Source organism: Mustela nivalis (assembly GCF_964662115.1).
Source record: "Mustela nivalis genome assembly, chromosome: 18".
Classification (NCBI taxonomy): Eukaryota; Metazoa; Chordata; class Mammalia; order Carnivora; family Mustelidae; genus Mustela; species Mustela nivalis.
This window is the reverse complement of record NC_139037.1, coordinates 6,859,152-6,879,877: the sequence shown is the minus strand read 5'-3', so window position 1 is coordinate 6,879,877 and position 20,726 is coordinate 6,859,152. Positions and strand designations below refer to the sequence as shown.

The 20,726-nt window shown below is 44.4% G+C and overlaps 1 protein-coding gene and 1 long non-coding RNA gene across 4 annotated transcripts; one reads left to right on the top strand and one right to left on the bottom strand.

The window, feature by feature from the left end:
• Nucleotides 1-1,069: 1,069 nt before the first annotated feature.
• ATMIN (ATM interactor) lies at nt 1,070-16,359 on the top strand. Of its 2 annotated transcripts, XM_082711041.1 has the most exons (5): nt 1,070-1,104; nt 1,184-1,431; nt 10,885-11,010; nt 11,783-11,982; nt 12,650-16,359. In XM_082711041.1, exons 2-5 carry the CDS (start codon nt 1,402-1,404, stop codon nt 14,460-14,462), a joined length of 2,169 nt encoding a protein of 722 aa, XP_082567167.1. In that variant the 5' UTR covers nt 1,070-1,104; nt 1,184-1,401; the 3' UTR covers nt 14,463-16,359. The 2 variants fall into 2 exon arrangements, with proteins under 2 accessions (XP_082567167.1, XP_082567166.1); XM_082711040.1 differs by having other exon boundaries at nt 1,073-1,431.
• LOC309853214 lies at nt 13,552-18,135 on the bottom strand. Of its 2 annotated transcripts, XR_014305579.1 has the most exons (3): nt 16,832-18,135; nt 16,607-16,724; nt 13,552-16,524 (listed from the first exon to the last, which is right to left on the bottom strand). It is a non-coding gene; the product is annotated as an uncharacterized lncRNA (long non-coding RNA). The 2 variants fall into 2 exon arrangements; XR_014305578.1 differs by having other exon boundaries at nt 13,552-16,724.
• Between the last annotated feature and the right edge of the window lie 2,591 nt (nt 18,136-20,726).

Below are 20,726 nucleotides of genomic sequence, written 5' to 3'. Positions count from 1 at the left end.
TGAATATTCAACTCACCATTACTGACTCTGAGAAGCTGGAAAAGGCAAGTAAGCAGATTCTTCTGAAGAGCCTCCAGGAGAAATGCCGCCCTGCCCACACTTTGATCTTAGGGTAGTACTTGTGTCAGAACTCTGCCACAATCTGCGTTGACTTAAGCCACTAAGGTGGTGGAAACTTGTAACTGCAGCAATAGAAAACTAGTACGGCTTCTGATACATGTAAGTTAGCAGTTTTCACATAAAAACCTTGAAAAATAAATCTAGCAACACCAAAGATGAGTAGCATCCTTTAAACAAAGGATGGATTTTTCATTTCACCAGTCCTCACTTTCTCCTTTGTCTACACATGGCCTCCTGTGCTCATCTCCTTGGTCTAGCTAGTCCGTCCAAGTATTTAGGTTTTGGAACCCTGCCCTGAGTCATACTATCTCCTAAGTAGTAGTATGTCTTCAGCAGTGAAGAGGCAAAAACAAAAAAGATAACAGGCAAGTAAATCCAGTCTCCCTTAAAATGATTAACTCAACCATAGCAACTTACTTATTTGTACAATGCGACCTGGGGCTAGTTTCTTCTCTGCAAAATGGGGTAAAACTTACAGTACATACCAGTGACACCTGTTTTGAGGACAAAATAAGATACAAAGTGAAAAGTGCCTCCCCCGGAGTCTAGCACATGGTAAACCCTCAATGAACAATAGATGTAATTAACATACTATTGCCTCTCCTGCCATTGAATATTTGGGTTGTTTCTAATATTTGGGGAAATAAAGTTCCTGAGCGTATTGCTTTTTCTTCTATACAATTAATGCCCAATGTTAAGTTTTCTGGGAAGATGAAAATGAATCAGTGGGACCAATACCTTCCACCTGTTCCCAAGAACCCCTGTGAAGTTTTATAACCCTCTTGCCTCACCGCAGACAAGGCGCAGAAGGCGCAGAAGGCGGCGGCTTCCCGCAGACACGCCTTCCATCGCCGGCAGGGGGCGCCGCGGCCGTCCCGGTCCCGCCGGATGCTAATGAGCCCGGCGGCTCCGCCCCCTGCCGGAAGTGGCTGCGGCGGGAGGCGGGGCCTGTTCGTTCGGTTCTTCTGCCGTGCGGGAGCCATGGCGGCGTCTGAGGCGGCGGCGGCGGGGTCCGCGGCTCTGGCCTCGGGTGTCCCGACCGCCCCGACGGCCGCGAGGGGAGCCGCCGCCGCCGCCTCGGGCCCGTGGGAGCCCCCCGGACGGCTGAGGGGCAGCCGGCCGCGGCCCGCGGCGGCGAGACAGCAGCCGGCGGGTCCCGCGCCTCCGGCCCGGGAGCTGATCCAGCCGTCGGTGAGCGAGCTGTCCCGGGCCGTGCGGACCAACATCCTGTGCACCGTGCGCGGCTGCGGCAAGATCCTGCCCAACAGCCCGGCGCTCAACATGCACCTGGTCAAGAGCCACCGCCTGCAGGTGAGCCCGCCGCGGAACGGCGCCTCCCCGGGCCTGGCGCTCCGGGGCTTGGGCGCGGGCTCGGGCGTGCGGGGCGTGCGGGATCCCGGCCCGCGCCCGGGATTGCGCCGTGTGTGTGTGTGTGTGTGTGCGCGCGCGCGGGTAGCCTCGCCGGCTGGCGTCCACCCACAAAACGGGCCACACCGGCCAGGGAGTCCCGGCGGGGCAGAGTGGGGGCCAGCACGCAGGGACACCCAGTAGAAAACACTGTGTCATGCCCCTCCGCGGTGGGGCTCGGACGAGCCGGGACAGCCGGCCTCTGGCTTCGCGGCCCGGGCATTCGACGCAGGGACCTCGGTAGTTCCAGTAACTTGCGGAGGCCGGTCGCGTCCTCATCCTGCTGCTGAGGAGCGGATTGCGCAGCCGGACCGGAGCAGCAGTAGAAACCCGGTGTCCGCCTGTCCAGCCCGAGCGCTTTCCACCACACCCACCGTACCTGCGTGAGGCCTTCGGCTTCTGCCCGGCTTTTAAAAGGGCGCTGCAGCTCTGCCTCGTTTTCCCAGTGTCGGTAGAATCCGGTGTGCCCAGGAGGGAGACGTAAGGGGCATTGCCCGCAGGACTTCTCTTAAAAAGGGAGCCCGTACGTTAACATGACAGTCGTGGGACCGTCCCTTCCTCGGTCTGTGAAGTGGGGCCGTGATTTATACCCCTCAGTGCGCGTCTATGGAGAACTCAGCTCCCCGAAAATCCAGAGGTCCGGCCCCACCCGACACCTGTTAAGTCCCAGTTTCCCCGTCATTACAACGGGCAGTCTCCTCCCCCCGCTCCTTACTCGCTTCTCTCCGTGTCGACAGTGACGGAATTCCGAAGCGTGACACTCACAGCAGTTTTGTGAATGTAGCTTCGGATGGTCTGAACGCCCCCGGGAGTACGTGTTGCAGGTTCTGTCTGCCCTTCACGGAGATCCTCCTTGGAGACCTCCTTAGAATCGGGCTTCCGGGGAGAATTTATCAGAGGCTGTAGTTTCTAGTGGCCCAGACATTGGTGCCCATGAGAGGCCGACCCCGTCGGGCACCAGCTGAACAGATGCAGCACGGGTCCCCCGTGAAGATGAGGGGAGCCGGGCCAGGAGGTGTGCTGGGGGGGACCCTGCAGGTGGGGCTGCGGTTTTCCTCAGAACCGAGGCCGTTTCTTCCAGGCCTCGAGTGCAGTACCTCTTCCGTGGTCTTTGGGAATGGTCTTCGACCTTGTGTTTTCTCTATCATACTAAATTTCAACGAAATCCTTCCTTTTTATTTTGAGTGGGTGAACCACATGTTTGCAGAAATTCTACATGCCTTGATTCTCTCGGCTCACAGACAGCGGCCGTTGCCCACCTCTCCTACCGTGTCCTCACTGAGAACCAGCCAGGACACTTCACATCTCTGAGCCCAAGAGAAGCTGCCCGTCTGGCCAGGACTGGATTGGTCCAGAGATTGACTCTCACAGTTTTATTGTCCTTTTGTCTGGAGTTCCTGTCTGGAGCTCTTTCACTCTCAAGACTTTGCGAAGCATCTGTTGAGCACAAAGATACCATTTACTCTTCAGGACGAGCGTGATAGCATAGGAGGTCTATTTCTAATTATGTTTTTAAAAGACGTTAAGTTTAGGAATATCTAGAGATACCCGTACATTTACAAAGTGCACAAACACGTACAATATACAGTGCACATACAAAGTATAATGAGATTAAGAAGGAGGCGTATGTTTGAGGCAGATAAAAATTTTGATAGTCAAATTTTTACCCGGACTTTTCAGAGCGGCAGTATCCTCCCTTGCTTAGAACCTATGTGAAGTCATTCTCCCAATTCTAAGCGGGTTTTCAGATGTCTCTTGTCTAAACCCAGGACAGTGCCCTCCAGATCCCTTTCTGAACTAAAAATGTTGAAGGGAAAAGTGGACTCTCCTGATTTTCCTTCATAGGTCATTAAGGAGACCTGTTTCAGGAGGAATTAAAGGAATCTCACCCAGAACCATCATTATTTTTGTTTTTTATTTTTTTCTTGTCGGAGAGGCTCACTTTGCTGCCTCGTTCTGCCTTTCTAACCACAGCACTCAGCCAACCATGAGCATCTGCTATATGGGAGGAAAGAGGTTCATTTTCTTTGACGAGCTGTGACCTATGTGACACAGCAGCCTTTGTGTACCTTTACGGAGGTGCCCCAATGGGGTGAATCTCTTACTCTCCGTCTGCATCCTGAGGAGAAGGCTCTTGAGTTCAAACATTACTCTTGACACTTGTTGTTTTCAAAGTATTGGGAGGAGGGAGGGAGGAGGAGGAGGCCTGGGGAGAAGAGCTGCCTGGGAGCTCCCTGTGGTTTTGAAAGCTTTTTGGAGCTACTCGGGTACCAATCAAGTGCCTGCCTACTTACTGCTCTGAAGGTAGTCTGAGTTTAGCTGCTTGGCAGGTTTGCATAAGATTCAGTGGGAATTTTTCCTGCTCGTTCTCTTGGTTACCGGCACTTGTAAAATTCTAGTTCCTTTCCTAGTTTTTATTTTTTTGGGGTTATGATACTCTTTTATCCCCTCCCCCATTAGTTGCTGTATGGTCCTTATTTTATTCTAGACTTTCTTCACAGGGTACCCTGTCCCCAAACAAATATTCCCTTCTTTTTTTTTTTTTTTAAAGATTATTTATTTATTTATTTGACAAAGATCACAAGTAGGCAGAGAGGCAGGCAGACAGAGAGGAAGGAAAGCAGGCTCCCTGCTGAGCAGAGAGCCCTATGTGGGGCTCGATCCCAGGACACTGGGACCACGACCCGAGCCAAAGGCAGAGGCTTTAACCCACTGAGCCACCCAGGCGCCCCCAAATATTCCCTTCTTAATGTAAATAATTAACCAACCCTTCTGAAGGATAGTGGTTAAGAATAGGGATTGGATTGTAAGGTGTAGGGACAGCTGTGTTTTGGTGTTATGCGGGTTCTTAAGATACGTGTCTCTATTTCATCTCCTGTCTCTATTTCATCTCCTCGTAGGAAATCTCCTCCTAGGAAATCTCCCTTGCCTACAGGGGGATTCCTGAGGAAATGAAAGCTGGGGATTAAGGAAAAGGAAGAGTAGGAGTAAATGGACATTTCTCAGAGATTCTTTTATTTCTTGTTTGAAAGCAGTGAAGGGGACAGGTGGGCCCTTAAAGAACCTCTAACCCAGCAGCATTTTTATTTTTGAAACCTGGCTTAAAGGATATGTTCGGTCCAGGGTTTGCTTTTAATGATTTGCAAGGAAATTTGTTTTAAGGAAAAAACAAAGGAAAAGAAAGTTTCCAGGTCATTCTGCAGGCCATATTATACAAAGACCTGCAATTTTAAATTTACAGTAAGAAGACAACAGAGCGAACTGATTTTCTTCTTGGATACTTTCTGTGAAGGCAGTCAGGTGCTGGTGTAGTTAAAGTGCCTTTTTTTTCCCCACCAGTTTTTGCCACTGTTCTTAAAATCTTTTCTTTTTACCCTTTCTCCTTAAAGTGCGTCCTTACTCCTGGTTTTCTCTTCTTCCATGTGTTTACTTTTTTCCATCTTGTTTTTTATTATTTCCTCTCACAGATTTTTCCCCTCCAAATTCTTTTAGTTAAAATGTTTCATAAACATTTTTGAAATGCTTTTTTTTTTTTTTTTAACTTTAAAATGTTTTGTGTAACAGGTACCCAAAAAAGGAATGCAAAACATGAAGTATTTTTTGTGTTCTCCTTTTAGTCATGCATACAAAAGATGAAGTACAAGAAGTCTGGTGAATTTTGTTTTTGAACATAGATAGAGGATGCCAGAACAAAACATGACTCTCACTGCGGTTCATGTGGTGTTGTGCCACCCCCATTTCTTATCTCCCCCATCCTCATCTCAGCCATCCTGTCTTTTTTTTTTTTTTTTTTTTTAAGATTTTACTTATTTATTTGACAGAGATCACAAGTAGGCAGAGCAGCAGGCAGAGAGAGAGGAGGAAGCAGGCTCCCCGCCAAGCAGAGAGTCCAATGCGGGGCTTCATCCCAGGACCCCTGAATCACAAACCTGAGCCAAAGGCAGAGGCTTCCCATTGAGCCACCCAGGCGCCCCCTCCAGCCATCCTGTCTTTTGAGTTTATTGTCTCAGGACAGGAAGGCCCTGGAATTGGGATGGGGAGATGGTGATAGGGAGGGTGAGGAGTTGGCCCTCAGAAAGCAGGAAAGTGAACGCTCTCAGATTGTTGCCATTCCTGTAATAAGGGCCACCAGGGGATGGTTGGTGTTCATTACAGCTGTCTTTAGTGTTTCATCCTAGTGCATGATACAGTTTTGGCTTTGATGGCCACGTGAACATGTTCAGTATAATGCTCCCAGTTTTTATTGAACATTTACTCTGTCCAGACATTGCCAAATGCAACAGATGATACAAATACTTTCTTCCCCTTGAAAAGGTTTGGGCGATTTCAAGTAGTTCCATTAGACAAAACAGGTAAGTAACAGAAGAGAAAGGCAATTCGAAGTATTTATAGTAAGGGACTTGAATGTCTCAAGCTAGAGCAATTTGGACCCAGCAAGATATGAGGTGCCACTAAAAATGTTCAAGTGAGGTAATGGCATGATCAGAGCTATACTTTAGAAAAATGAATCTGGCAAAGTGAATGAAAAAAAGATTGAAGTTCTAGAAATGAGTCAAGAGGCTAATGATTAAAGTCCAAACAGAGTCATCATGACTTGAACTAATGATGTAACAGTGAAAACGGAAAGTTGAGGGAGGTGGTGGAAGACACGTAAAGAGACGGGACTAATTGCCAAAATTCAGAATCTAGCAGGATGTTCACCAGTAGGTGAATGGATAGATGAACTGTGGTACCTCCAGAGAATGGCATATTACTCAGCACTAAAAAGAAATGAGCTATCAAGCCATGAAACGACGTGGCAGAAATTCAGGTCAGGAGTATACTCAATGAAAGCAGCTAATATGAAGAGGGTACCTACTGCATCATTCCAACTGTATAACTTTCCGGAGAAGGCAAAAAAGATTAGTCCTTGTCATGTGGATTTAAGGGAATATTAGGAATAGGTGTAAGCACAGAGGATTTTTAGGGCAGTGAAAATACTGTGTGATTGTGTAACAGTGGATGTTTATCATTACACACTTGTCAAAAGCCACAGAATATACAACAGCAACAATGAACTCTAATATAAACTGTGGATTTTTGGTGATACTGATGTGCCAATGTAGGTTCATTGATTGGAACAAATGTACCACTCTGGTAGGGGATAATGTTAATAGCGGAACAGGCTATTCACATTTGGGGAGGGAGGGATATATGGGAAATCTCTGTGCTTTCTGCTCAATTTTGCTGTGAACCTAAAACATCTCTAAAACGTTAACTTTTTTTAAAAAGTGAAGTGAACATGTCTTTGAGAACATGATTGGGAGTTTAAAAGGGGATAATAAAAGGGCATGGTAGGGGTGCCCGGGTGACTCAGTGGGTTAAGGCCTCTGCCTTCAGCTCAGGTCATGATCCCAGGGTCCTGGGATCAAGCCCCGCATAAGGCTCTCTGCTCAGCAAGGACCCTGCTTCCTCCTCTCTCTCTGCCTGCCTCTCTGCCTACTTGTGATCTGTCAAATAAATAAATAAAATATTTTTTAAATGGGGGGGGGGGCATGTTAGGGCACCTGGTTGGCTCAGTCTAAGTGTCTGCTTTGGCTCAGGTCATGATTCCAGGGTCCTAGGATTGAGTCCCGCATCTGGCTCCCTGCTCTGCGGGGAGCCTGCTTCTCCCTCTGTCTCTCTCTCTCTCTCTCTCTCTCTGTCTCTCATGAATAAATAAATAAAACACTTAAAAATAAAAATTAAGTTTTTAAAAAGGCATGCAAAGCAGAGTTGAGAGTATATTAGAAGTGAGCATGAATTTTGTAGTGACCTTGTAGGCAATTTTGTGGAGCATCTGAACAGCCTGGAACATACACAGGAGCCATGTCCCTGGCGTATCACTAAGAGGAATTTGATGATTGTCAGGTGAATGAAGAATTTCTCAGTCTTAATATTCTCCCCACATGTCGTTTTTTCTTGCTAATAACACTAGATGGAAAAATATCAAGTTAACAAAGTATTTCATTAAAAAGAAACAAAACACTAGGTGAACTGGTGAGTAGGAATGAGTTTGGTGATAAGAGACCATGTCAGTTGTCATTAAAGCTAGTAGCTACCAGTATTTTAACAGAGAGCCTTTCAGTCTGACTTTCACAAGGACAGTAATTTAATGTAAAGTTCTGGTTTATATTAGATCTTTGGCATTAAGTTGGTTGGCAGAAAGCAAAAGAAGAAACAAAACTATAACAAATAGCAATAATAACTAATTGAGTGATCACATGATAAGCACTGTGTTAATGACTAAATCCCCACAACAACCATGAAGTAGATCCTGTTTTACCTTCTTCACAGGTAAGGAAACCAAGGCAATTCATTTTCTCAAGGTCACAAGAAAGTGGCAAAGTAGAGAATTCAAACTACAGCAGTCCACATTCCAGAACCCAGGGGTTTAACCTCTATGCAAGGGGTTCCAAAGCTAGACTGTATTTTCGGATTATGTGGGGAGACTTAAAAACCAAGTATGGATCCCTAATCCCCCCCCCCTCAACTCCAAACTAAAGTGTCTCTTGTGATTTTTCAGACTCTAGGGTTGAAAACCACCACCCTACGCTGGACTGCCTTTCAAAAAATGCCAATTAGCAGGCAAATGCTCTCTTCTTTAAGCATTAAGATAATACCAAGAGGTGTACAGAATAGTCTCTGCCCTTTAAGAAAGTTAGTTGGAGAGAAAGAATTCTGGGGAAAAAATGGTAATATTTAAAATAGCTTAAGTTTCATTATCTCAGAATTCAAACAGGAAACAGATCTCTATATCTGGGTGGTGGTGAGCAGAACAAGGGAGTGTTGTTTATTTAGGCTATGATCTGGGCTTGGCTTTATGCTAATCCAATACAAGATCATCTTGAGAATTAACTACTGTATCTATCTCAGAAATGAGTAAACTGACTCAGAGAGGTTAAGGCAACAACCCTAACTGGTAGAAGTGGTTTGTAGGTTTTTCAATGCCAGGTGCTTTTTCCACCATCGCAGTCTGCCTGAAGAGAGCCAGGAGAATGTAGGGCAAATTGGGCCTTCATAGACTGTGCAATTGGAAGTGGGAAGAATGTGAGGCTGAGTAGGGTGGTGTATGAAAAGGGAACAGAAAAAGATACGGCTATAATGGGAGATTTGAGGCATAACACAGTTAGGTGATACATACAAATAAGTTTTCAGAATGTCACATTTGTTATAACATTAGAAGAGGAAGGAAAATTATGTAAGAGACCGTGTAAATAACCCAAATGAATATGAATATCTGGGCAGTATGGCGCAGTAGGATTGTAAAAGAATGGACCAGTGTGGAAGACATGGAGGACTAATTGAATTTGATATGGAAAGATAAATTATGTTGTTTAAAAATAAAACAAGAACAGCTTCTTTTCCCTCTAAATGAGTGGACACAAACTCAACAAGGTCAACATGTTCCTCTTGAGATCCACTGGGAAGGCAAAGGGAAGGAGTCTTAGCCACGTGATTATTCATTTCTCACTTCTCCAGAAGCACTACTGGTAGAGAGGGAAGTGGACATGTTCCAACAGTATTAAATCCTCGCTAATCAGAACACTAGATGACCAGGATACCTACCTGAGCGCTGCAGCAACAGCTGAGGCCTGAGTCAAAGGGAAGTTCTACCCCTTCCACTTAAACCTCAGTCTGTATTTTCTGATTATGTTCTTCTTTCCAGCTCATCTCTTAACTCAGGCAAAAGATCCAGGGGAGGGGCATCCCATGATAGGGACCCAAAACTATTCCCTCCAGCATCAGGGATTCCCTTTACACCAGCAAGAACCCCGCATGGTTGACCCCAAGAGAGCGACTGACCTGACCTTTTCTGCCTGCCTGCCCGTATCCACTGACCTTTGTCCTGCATTTTCTTTACATAAACCTGAAAGTATTTTTAGCACTTTGGAGACAGTTGTAGAGAAGTTAGTCCACTATCTTCCTGGTACTGGATTCGCTGAAATAAATCCCTTTTCTTGTGTCACCACCACTTGTCTCACTACCTTTGTGGTGAGTGGCCAAAGTTGGTCTCTTTTGGGACCCCCGGAACCAGGCGCTCTTCTACCCTTGAGCCCTGGTTACATGAATACATCTCCAGTTGTTTCCAGTGACCTGTCAAGAGGTCCTTCCCCAGCCCACGCAACCCCCTTTAGGGCCAGACAGGAATTACGCTGGAGGTCATAGGTTTGTCACACCTGCAGTATGTGAGCTTATCAGGGGCACCAGGACAGAGCACTCCAAGCTAAATGAAGTCACGAGGTATTTTAAACTCCCAGCCAAAAAGACAATCACATACTTAATAACAAAGGATGATTAGGATTATATGAGTTAATATTATATATGTGTGTGTATATATATATATATATATATAAGTTGTGTCGACTGCCTTCACCTACTTCAGGGGTTTCAGGATCAGAGGAAGTCAGGGTGCCTGAAGAACAGAGTCAAAGGAGGGGTTTTTTAGGGGCTCCCAATAATTGAGGGTGGGGTAGAAGGGAAGGGAAGAATTAGGGTGGGTACCAAAATGTTGAGCCTGAGAAATGGAATATACCACTTACAAACAAAGAAAGCTGGCTTTAAGGACAGAAATTTTAAGTTTAGAAGGAGGAGTTTTAAAGGAATGGATAGAAACTTTTAAACAACATGGAGGGGTTTTTGGTTTTGGGAAAAAAAAATTTTTTTAAGATTTTATTTATTTGAGGGAGAGCGAGAATGAGAGAGAAAGAGAGCGAGCGAGCATGAGAAGGGGAGAAGCAGACTCCCTGCTGAGCAGGGAGCCCGATGTGGGATTCTATCCCTGGACTCCAGGATCATGACCTGAGCTGAAGGCAGTGGATTAACCCACCGAGCCACCCAGGTGCCCCTCTTTTGAAAAATTTTTATAGATTTATTGAGCTACAGTTTGATTCACCGTAACATCTATCCATTTTAAGTGAAAAATTTAATTATTCAGTAGATCCACATAGTTGTGCCAGCAGCACGACAATCATTTTATTTTATTTTTTTTTTTAAGATTTTATTTATTTATTTGACAGAGAGAAATCACAAGTACACTGAGAGGCAGACAGAGAGAGAGAGAAGGAAGCAGGCTCCCTGCTGAGCAGAGAGCCCGATGCGGGACTCGATCCCAGGACCCTGAGATCATGACCTGAGCCGAAGGCAGCGGCTTAAGCCACTGAGCCACCCAGGCGCCCCACGACAATCATTTTAGAACATTTTTATCTACCCTAAAAGATCTCTTATGCCCATCTTTAGTCATTCCTTGTTTCTGGTCCCAGCCAGTTCCACTGGTTTGTTTAGTTTAGTTTAGTTTTGTTTTTTAATAATTATGTAAAGTAATTTTTTCTTTTGCAGGATGGCATAGTAAATCCAACAATAAGAAAGGATTTGAAAACTGTACCGAAATTCTACTGTTGTCCCATTGAAGGATGTCCTAGAGGCCCTGACAGACCATTTTCTCAATTTTCTCTCGTAAAACAGGTATTTTATTTAAGTAGACTTCTCTGAAGGTGAAATGCAGGTGATACAAACCTAATGTGCATTCTAATCACTTACGAAACCATAACTGGAGAATTCTCAAATTCTGCCTGTGAGGATAGCCCTACCCGGGAGTCTCCGTGTTGGGGAAGACGGGCGTGGGGTTTAACAAGAGTGAAGGAGACGTGGCTTGTTCTGGAGAAGATGTCCAGAAGTGGGTTTGGAGAGAAGGGCGAGAAGACCGGTTCCACAGCAAATGAGAAATGTGTGCTCCACGTCTCTTGTGTGACTGTGTGCCTCCAAGGCCCGAGGAGCAAAGGCACAGAGGAGGAATTCTCTTAAGGAAGGACGAAGCCGCAGAAGTCAGGAAGAGTTCCGGAAGCAGCTGCCTTCGGAGGAGGGAGGGGCCCAGTGAGTGGGGAAGGAGGTCACGTGGGACTGGCAGGGACTGGCAGCTGAACTACTCTCCCGAGGGCTGGCTCAAGGGGTCCTGAGAAAAGCCTGGCGGACTTTCTCCTGTCTGCAGCACTAGTTTGTAAACCCAAGTGGGTGCCATGAATTGCCACCAAAACAGGGTTCTCACTTTTCACAAAGCGGCAGTGACAGGGAGAAGGGGCGTGTGGTAAACTGCAGTTTGCCTGCTTTTCCATTCTTTTGATGTGTAGACCGCTCTCGCTTGTCCTGTAGACTCATTATTAATGCACGTACAGGGATGGTTTTTTCAAATGTTCTGAGCAATGTGGTTTTCCACTTTGGTCTTCTGTGTTCTTCCTAGCACTTCATGAAGATGCACGCCGAAAAGAAGCATAAGTGCAGTAAGTGCAGCAATTCCTATGGCACGGAGTGGGACTTGAAAAGGCACGCCGAGGACTGCGGCAAGACCTTCCAGTGTACGTGCGGCTGTCCCTACGCCAGCAGAACTGCGTTACAGTCTCATGTCTACCGCACTGGCCATGAGATCCCGGCAGAGCACAGGTAAAGGGGAAGAAACGGTGGCCCAGGAGTCAATCGCTATTGGAAGAATTTCAGACGAAACTCCTGGAAAGCCATTAGTGCAGGGAGAAAGGAGGACTCACAGCGAAAAACATGACGTGAAAGGGGAGAACTTTCGGAAAGGCGAACGGTACTAGCAAAGGGTCCACATCTGTCTAACCCGGTTGTTCTTCCTTATTTCTTCCCAATTGAAAAGCCCAGCTTGAAGCATTTTCCATCAGAGGGATGTTATTAAATTGCTAAAGAGTTAAGTTTTATCATGAAACTGTACTTCATCTTAAAGGTCAAATTTATATTTGGAGTAATAGCTTCCTACTTTAGGAACAGTAAAAGTTGCATTATATAATCTGTTAGCTCCCTCGTGCTTATAGAGCTAAGCTGAGTACTAGAGTACTTAGAGGTATGCCCCGAAAAAGATGGGCTTCCTCCTTCCCTGCCTGCATGCTCCTCCACTTCTGCCCACCATAAAGTAGTCCCAGTTGTCATAGAGGCACAGAAGGATGGATCGCCCCTCCCCTGGTGGATTCTGATCTCTGCTCTAGGTGTGGGGAACAGCATTTGTAAATAATTGAAGAGACTGCACCAGGGTTGAAGAAAGCTGCAGCCTAAACTCTTGTTTTTCTCCTGTTAACTCTGTCCTTGGTTTCAGGGATCCACCTAGTAAGAAAAGGAAAATGGAGAGCTGCTTGCACAGCCAAAAGTTGTCCAGTAAGACCACTGAGGCCTTGAGCACCCAACCAGCTGCAAGACCAGACACTCAAGAACTGGAAACTTCAGATATAAAGCTGGTCACTTCTTTTGAAGACTCTTGCAGCTCTAATGCCGGAAAGCAGACTCTTACAACACCTCCAAGATACCCTCAGAAGTTGCTTTTACCCAAGCCCAAAGTGGCTGTGGTGAAACTTCCTGTTATGCAGTTTTCTCCCATGCCTATCTTCGTGCCTACAGCTGACTCCTTGGCCCAGCCTGTGGTGTTGGGTGTCGACCACCAGGGTTCTGCCCCTGGCGCTGTGCACATACTGCCCTTGTCAGTTGGAACCCTGATCCTCGGCCTCGATTCGGAGGCTGGCTGTCTGAAGGAAAGTCTCCCTCTTCCAAAAATTGTAAGTCCTGTTGCCATGGAGCCAATTAGTACAGGCGTTCAAGTGAACTTGGGTAAGAGTCTGTCTAATCCTTTACAAGAACTAGGGAACACATGTCAGAAGAACAGTATTTCTTCAATCAACGTACAGACAGACTTGTCTTACGCCACGCAGCACTTCATACCTTCCACGCCGTGGGCTGGGCCTGATTCCTCTGTATCTTCTTGTTCTCAAACAGATTTGACGTTTGGTTCTCAAGTCTCCCTTCCCATTAGTGTTCATACGCAAACGTTTTTGCCCAGTTCCAAGGTGACCTCGTCCATTGCTGCTCAGACTGATGCGTTTATGGATGCCTGTTACCAGTCAGGTGGGATCTCCAGAGAAACCCAGACGAGTGGGATGCAAAGTCTGACAGATGACGGAGTACCAATGGACCAAGCTGTTATGGGTGGGGACATTTTTGAGAGCGTCCATTCATCCTACGGTGTTTCTACAGATAGTATTATAAGCAGCAGCTTAGTAGCAGAGACCGTCGCTCATGATTTGTTACCTCAGACCCACCCTAAGACTTTAAATCAAGATCTTGAGAAATCAGCACCAATTATAACCTTCAGTGCACAGCACAGCATGCTTCCTTCACAGAACATGACAGATAATCAGACCCAAACTATAGATTTATTAAGTGATTTAGAAAACATCTTGTCAAGTAATCTCCCCAGTCAGACACTGGACAATCGTGGTCTTTTGTCTGACACAAGTACCGGACCTGACCCCCAGCTCCCATCTGGCCCGACCCAGAATCCCGCAATTGATTTTGATATTGAAGAGTTCTTGTCTGCCTCAAATATCCAGACTCAAACTGAAGAGAGTGAGCTTAACACCATGACCACCGAGCCTGTCTTGGAATCGCTGGACATAGAGACCCAGACGGACTTCTTCCTTGCAGACACATCTGCTCAGTCCTATAGTTGTAGGGGAAATTCTAACTTCTTGGGCCTTGAAATGTTTGACACGCAGACACAGACAGACTTGAACTTCTTTTTAGACAGTAGCCCCCACCTGCCTCTGGGAAGTATTCTGAAACACTCCAGCTTTTCCATGAGTACTGATTCATCTGACACAGAGACCCAGACTGAAGGAATCTCCGCTGCTAAAAACATACCTGCTGTAGAGAGCAAAGTTCAGTTGAACAGTACAGAGACACAGACCATGAATTCTGGCTTCGAAACCCTGGGGAGCTTGTTCTTCACCAGCAACGAAACTCAAACAGCAATGGATGACTTTCTTCTGGCCGATTTGGCCTGGAACACAATGGAGTCTCAGTTCAGCTCTGTAGAAACCCAGACATGTGCAGAACTACACAGGGTCTCTGACTTCTAAAAGTGAAGTCCGAGCGTGCAACGGCATTGACGATTTTCTTCTGCGTTTGGAAAATGGAGAGCGGGACAACAGTGTTAACGCTATTGAATGTAGTTACTGATGCATTTACTTCAGTTCTTGGAGGGTCTTTGCCTTTTGTACTTGTAAACATGAAATTTGTGTATAAATGTGAGTGTATGATAAAGTGTAAGATGTTGGTCTAAATAATACTGTTTCTGTGTTGCCTACATTTGCCCTGTCATGGTTAGTCTTCCCATCTTCAAAACACAAGTGTATTTCATGCCTTTCAAACCCATCTAGCATTAGCTGAAGCCAAGCTTACCAGGTACTAGGGTACAGACTTTTCAAACCTTCAAAACACTTCAGTGGAAATGTGTCTTGCTTAACTTAAATTGCTCCTAAAATATTTGACAGTGCTTGTTAGAAATTCCTGTTTCCTGATAGTGAATCTAAAGAAATCAGATACCATACATCAGATGTAAAAGCCGGCGCTCAGATGGTGTGGGACTCATGCTGCCTACGGCTTCATCTGCTTTGACATCTCGCTTTTTTCTGACTTGAAGACAAAGGAGAACTACAGCCGTCTTTAGCTTCTGAGACCATCTCCATGTAGTCAGTGCCATTCTTCCTTTACATGAACTGAGACCAACCCACATGTACAGTACTTCCTCACAAGACTTGCTGCTGTACAATTACTGCTTCAAGAAGTAGCGGCAAGCACTTAGTGTAAATAGCGATCCTCCTAGTCCAAGTAACTGTACGTCATTCCAGCCGTGGAAACTCATTCTGGAGTGTGCCCTGGGAACATCCCTCCTGCTCTCCCCGGTAGGCAAGGGTGGTACTCCACAGCTGCTTCTCAAAATGTACCCATAGGCTGGATCTGAGTTTTGTCTCTCTAAATGTTTAAAAAAAATAAGGGAAAGAGAAAAAGGACATCCCCCCCCCCCCAGCTAAATTTCAGTGTAAGGTGATAGGGCAAGAGTGCAATCAACAGTTACTCTAAAGTGAATCTTCCCATCCACTTCTCATCTTTTCCTTGAATAAGGAAAGGCATTGGGCTAGCAAGGATGTTATCTGTGCCTTGAGGATAGCAAGTATAGAAGAGATCCACCTAAGAAATGGTATTCTGCATTTTGTTGCTTTGTTTAGACGGCAAGACCAGTCTTCAAAGAAAAGGAGGTGAAGACCAGTTAATGTCAGTAATTGAGGACATCCGTGTTTTTAGATAGGAGCATGGTCATACCTGCTTTGGAGGTTAACTGTATTTAGGATTGTTGTCCAACTTTCAGCCAAGGAAAAAATCAGTGCAGCCTGTACATTTTCAAAGTTTGTTAAGAAAGTTCCTTCTGTGGCACACTTATGCTGCTGAAGGCTAAATCCTCAAAATAAAACTTAAGGAGTGGACTAATAACCCCAAGTAAATAGATGATATTACTACTAATTCCTGTCCCATAGAAGAATAGTTGGTAGTGAATAAACATATCCTGGAGAGATGAACCCAACCTGGTAGATAAGAGTTTGCTTTGGTCACAGTGGCCTATGACTATGGGTTTCAAAACAAACATAAAGCCTTAACTAGAATTTCATTGTTTTAGAATTGTCACTGCCTTAATGTTTGAACATTGATTTAAATTCTCCAAGCAAAGGAGAAGTGCATGTTTGTTTATGGCTTTTTTGTAAATATAAATGCAGTGATCTTTGGCTTTAAAAAATTCGTTCCTGTGAAAATGTTTGTTAATTAATCCAGCCAGTAGAGTTATTTACAGAAAAATTGCGCATGTCATAGTTCTTTATGTACAAGAATTGTTTTCCCTCCCAAAAACCTTAGTTACCTGAATTGTCCTAAGATTATTCGTAATAACTGAAATTCAGTGATTAAAGAGAAGTGAGAATTCTACCTTTTTTGTGTGTGAATTCTTCGACATACTCATAATGTGACCTGTTTTGTTGCCTTGACTTTCACAAACCCATCATCTGCTGATAGTCACAGGATGCAATGGTTGTGCCTAGTTATTTTCATAACTGTTTTACCTGTGTTCATGAAAATATACGAATAATTTTCCTAGTAGAAGAAAATGAAAAGACATGCCGTTACTAAACTTTCTATTTTGATGTGAAGTTTTTATCTGATAAAAGTAACACACCTTACGGTTTTAAAGTTTTGGAAGGATTTCAAAGGAGATGACTCCACTTCATGCATTTGTCGAAGGCGACCATTTTATAACACGATGCCGTTTATCTTCGTAAATAATATAATTCTAGCTTACGAGCAAAAATAAGAGGGTTAGAATATGAGTAGTTCCTTAGTCAATGTATTTCTGATTCCTTGATATAAAGGGGAAATAAAAACAAATTTTTTGTAGACTTACCTGAAAGAGGCTGAGTAAGGTTTGAAGCTTCTTTTTATCAGAAGAAAATATATCCATGTCAGTCCAGTTGTGAAGCTGTAGTCTTAGTAGTGGCAAATTGACAGGGTGATGCTTTCAAGTAATATTTTATGGCCTCAGTTTTAGAAGGTTTACCTTAATTCCAGTCCAAACCTCACCAAAACTTGCCATCTAATATTGACTCTAAGCATTTACTCTGCTTTATTTCAAGCAATGCTTCTCACTCTAGTCCTCAGAAGCCTCTTAAAGAGGAGAGGAAACGTATACCTTTGGGGATTTAGGGACAAAGGCTTTGTAGTCTCAAGTATTCATTCCCATTGGAAGTGCTTTCAAGTGTCGCTTGGTAAGATTTGGTTCTGGGAAAGAGCATGTCGATCTTCTGGCTTCATACTCCCAACATCTAACAGACTGTCAAAAGACATGGAGTTTCATCAAGATGTTGGCTAGTATAATGTAGTTACGGCCAAGAAGTAGTCCAGTAAATGTGCTTGCTTTGCAGTGTTTCAACCCGAAGGGTTCTCTCAGTTGTATCAACAGTGTTGATGAGCGGACACGCTGATGTTTTAGCTTACATAGCGGGAGAGGCAGGCTAAAGATGAAGGGGATTCCTAGGTTGTCAGTGTTCCCAGACTAACGTCTGTGGCCCTACATTTGATAACCTGTGTGCGTGAAAGGAGCAAATATCCAAACTATGTGAATAAATTCAAGCATTGTCTGTAACCCTTGAACTGGAAGAGTACCAATATTCATTCCTTTCAACAAACTGCAGGGGAAAAAACTCTAAATTTTGTATCGCCTTACTAATAACAAAATACACACATTTGTAACTTTGTGCTAAGTCCACAAAGTCAAAATAGTGAGGGCTGGCATAACAGAAACATTGCCTAGACCCTGCCACTGACTTGGATGGTGACTATCAAGAAAGTTACTATTAAGGGACAGAAGGCTACAAAAAAGAAACAAGAATACAATCGTAAAAAGTGATACTCATTTTTAGTTTATCAGTGAAGTGGTCAAATATTTGAGAAATATTTTTTGAAAAAATATATCTCCATGGTGACTTTGTTATTCTCAAAAGTATATATGCCATTTCAATGTGAACAAAGTTGTTTTGCTGTTTTGGGTTTTTTGTTTTTGTTTTTGTGTTTTTGTCATAAAGGCATGACCTTCTTCGCATGGCATGTGTCAGACGTTATTCCAAGCGTGGCATCTTTTACTGCTTTTGCTGGAAGCTTTTTTACTCTCTGCTTTCTGGTGCTCCATTGCTTTTTCCATCCCTTGTCTGGTTTTATGATTGCCTCTCAAACATGTTTGTGTTTAGAATTGAATTTGAAAGTCATCCCCCTCTTTATCTTCTTTATCCTATGCTGTAACGAGAAATTTAGTGACTTCAGAAAATGTAGAGCTTGTACTGTAATAAAAACGTGGCAGAAGTCAAAATATCTTAAGTAATCACAAAGGGTATTTAACCTTCCAGTGCCCTGCAGTAACCTCTCCCTATTGAAAGTGAGCCTTCAGGAGGAGCACCTGGGCGGCCCAGGGGGTTGAGCCTCTGCCTTCGGCTCGCTTTATGATCTCAGGGTCCTGGGATCAAGGCATCGGGCTCTCTGCTCAGCGCGGAGCCTGCTCCCCCTTCTTTCTCTGTCCACTTGTGATCTCTCTGTTAAATAAATAAATAAAATCTTTAAAAAAAATAAAAAAATAAAGTGAGCCTTCAGAAATTAAGATTTTATGGTACACTTAAAAAAATAAAATACTTAGCGCACTAGCGTGAGGAGGGGGAGGACACAGAGGGAGAGGGCGAGAAGATGACTCTGCTGGGCGTTACAGGGCTTGATCTCCAGCCAAAATTAAGAGTGAGACACAACTGACTGAGTCACCCAGGCACCCCTTAAAGTACACTTTTTAGAAACCATCCAAACTTAAGCCAGCCATGCTTTGGGATTAATATGGGATTATTTATATTGCCTTACTTCAGTTCATGGGAACAATATTTGTTTTGCTAAATTTGAAAGTGTAGTGCTATTAATTGTAAGCTGCTGTTTGTTCTTTTTACCTTTTTGGTAAGACATGTTCTATTTTAAAACCATTTAAATCACTGTTCTCTAACGAGATAGGTGCCTAAATCGTAAGTCTTCAGATTTAATGTTCTCTAGCTATCACAATAAGGATCTGACTTTCCATTTTCTTGGAATTACATGAGAGAAATCAGTCATGAGGAGTGAAACTAAGCCTTCATAGAGTCAGGAACAGTATCAGAACTGGTGGTATTTATCTTGAATAAATGTTTGATTTCTGGCTTTCTTTAGAATACATGCAGCCTAAAATAAAATTGGTAAACAGTCCTATGGTATTAAAAATATGACTAGTTCATGGTATGTTTTTAAGTTAACAGTCAAAGTTTTCATAAGCAGAGATTGTTTCATTTTTAAAAATACACAGGGAAGAAACCTCTCTAGTTTGAGCTAAACCGAGAATAAGAACTATATTCATATATATGTGTGATGTATCAGTTTGCCAGTGGCAAAAGAGTGGTATATGCGCTATTAGCATATACATATATAATACTCATGCTGGTTTAGCATAAACAGTGAATGTTGAGAGTATTGCTTAAATAGTAGGGAATTCTGAATAATAGCATGTGTAAATACATCAGCTTATCATCATAGAATTCCCTTGAAAACCTTGCCAAAGCAATAATGCATGTTCTCAAAAGACAGAATATGGGAATATTGACGACTTTTCTGGACACTGGCTAAGTGGGCCCGCTGTCATTATGAGATCATCTCGGAGAAAAAGCTTGTGGTTGCTTCCTTTTATGGGGAACCTAGGCAGGCACCACCAGAAGACCTTGAAGAACCAAGACAACACGGAGAGCACCAGAGGGCTTTAAATTCAGAGCACCTGTGCTTTCCAGGAGGCCGCAATCCAGGCATCACCCACTTTTCCTTTGTCCCTGTGCCAAGGCTTGTGTTCGGTAAGTAAAACTGTCAGAGAAGCTGCAAACACAGAGATTGAATTCCCTAGAACATTGGTTCTCAACTAGGCTGATTTTGCCTTTGTGGCACTTGGTAATGTATGGAAGCATTCTTGATTGTCACGACTAAGGGATACTATTGGCAGCTATCAGATAGAGGCCAGAGATGCTGCTAAGTATCCTACCCTGTACAAAACAGTCCCTACAAAGAATTATTCAGTCGTGTTACAAAGGAAGGAGAAAAAGATCTTTCTTTGACACTCGTGCATTTGCCCAGGATAAAGAGAATAATTAATTCCCAGAAGGGGCCTAGCACTCTTAGTGTCTTGTAACTTTAAAGGCATTGTTGTATTGTGTGGCTGGTAGTAGAGCTTGGGGCAGAGCTGAGTCTGGACATCAGGAGCCCAGCACTGAGTCTCCTGGCACCAGCGTCCCAGTAAGTTTGGCCGACTGGTAGAGTATTCCCTGGGGTACCAGCGACTGCCCTGATGCACCCTCGGTCATAGCCACAGGAGCCCCTCTGTTTATTCCCCACCTTGCTTCTCAGTAGCCCCTAAACTGCAGCACCAAGGTTGCACCTGACCCAAACCCGGACACCCCAAAAATCCCTAGATGTGAGACCTTCTCCAGTTGTGCATTTGGCCTTGGCCAGCTGGGGATTCCCAGAGAGATGGGCTGGGCTTCTGTGATCTCTCCAACTAAAGCTCTTCAACTTGGAGGCAGGAAGAGAAAGCCCATTTGATTCTGGGCTCCAATCATTTTATAGCACGGTCCTTCAAGTACAGGTAAATTTTATGAAAGGGGGCCACGTCCAGAATAAAGGGAGTACAGCTAAAAATTAGGGAATGTCTCCCTGAGTAGCCAGAGTCTTACGTACTTGTCCAAACATAGCCCGACCTT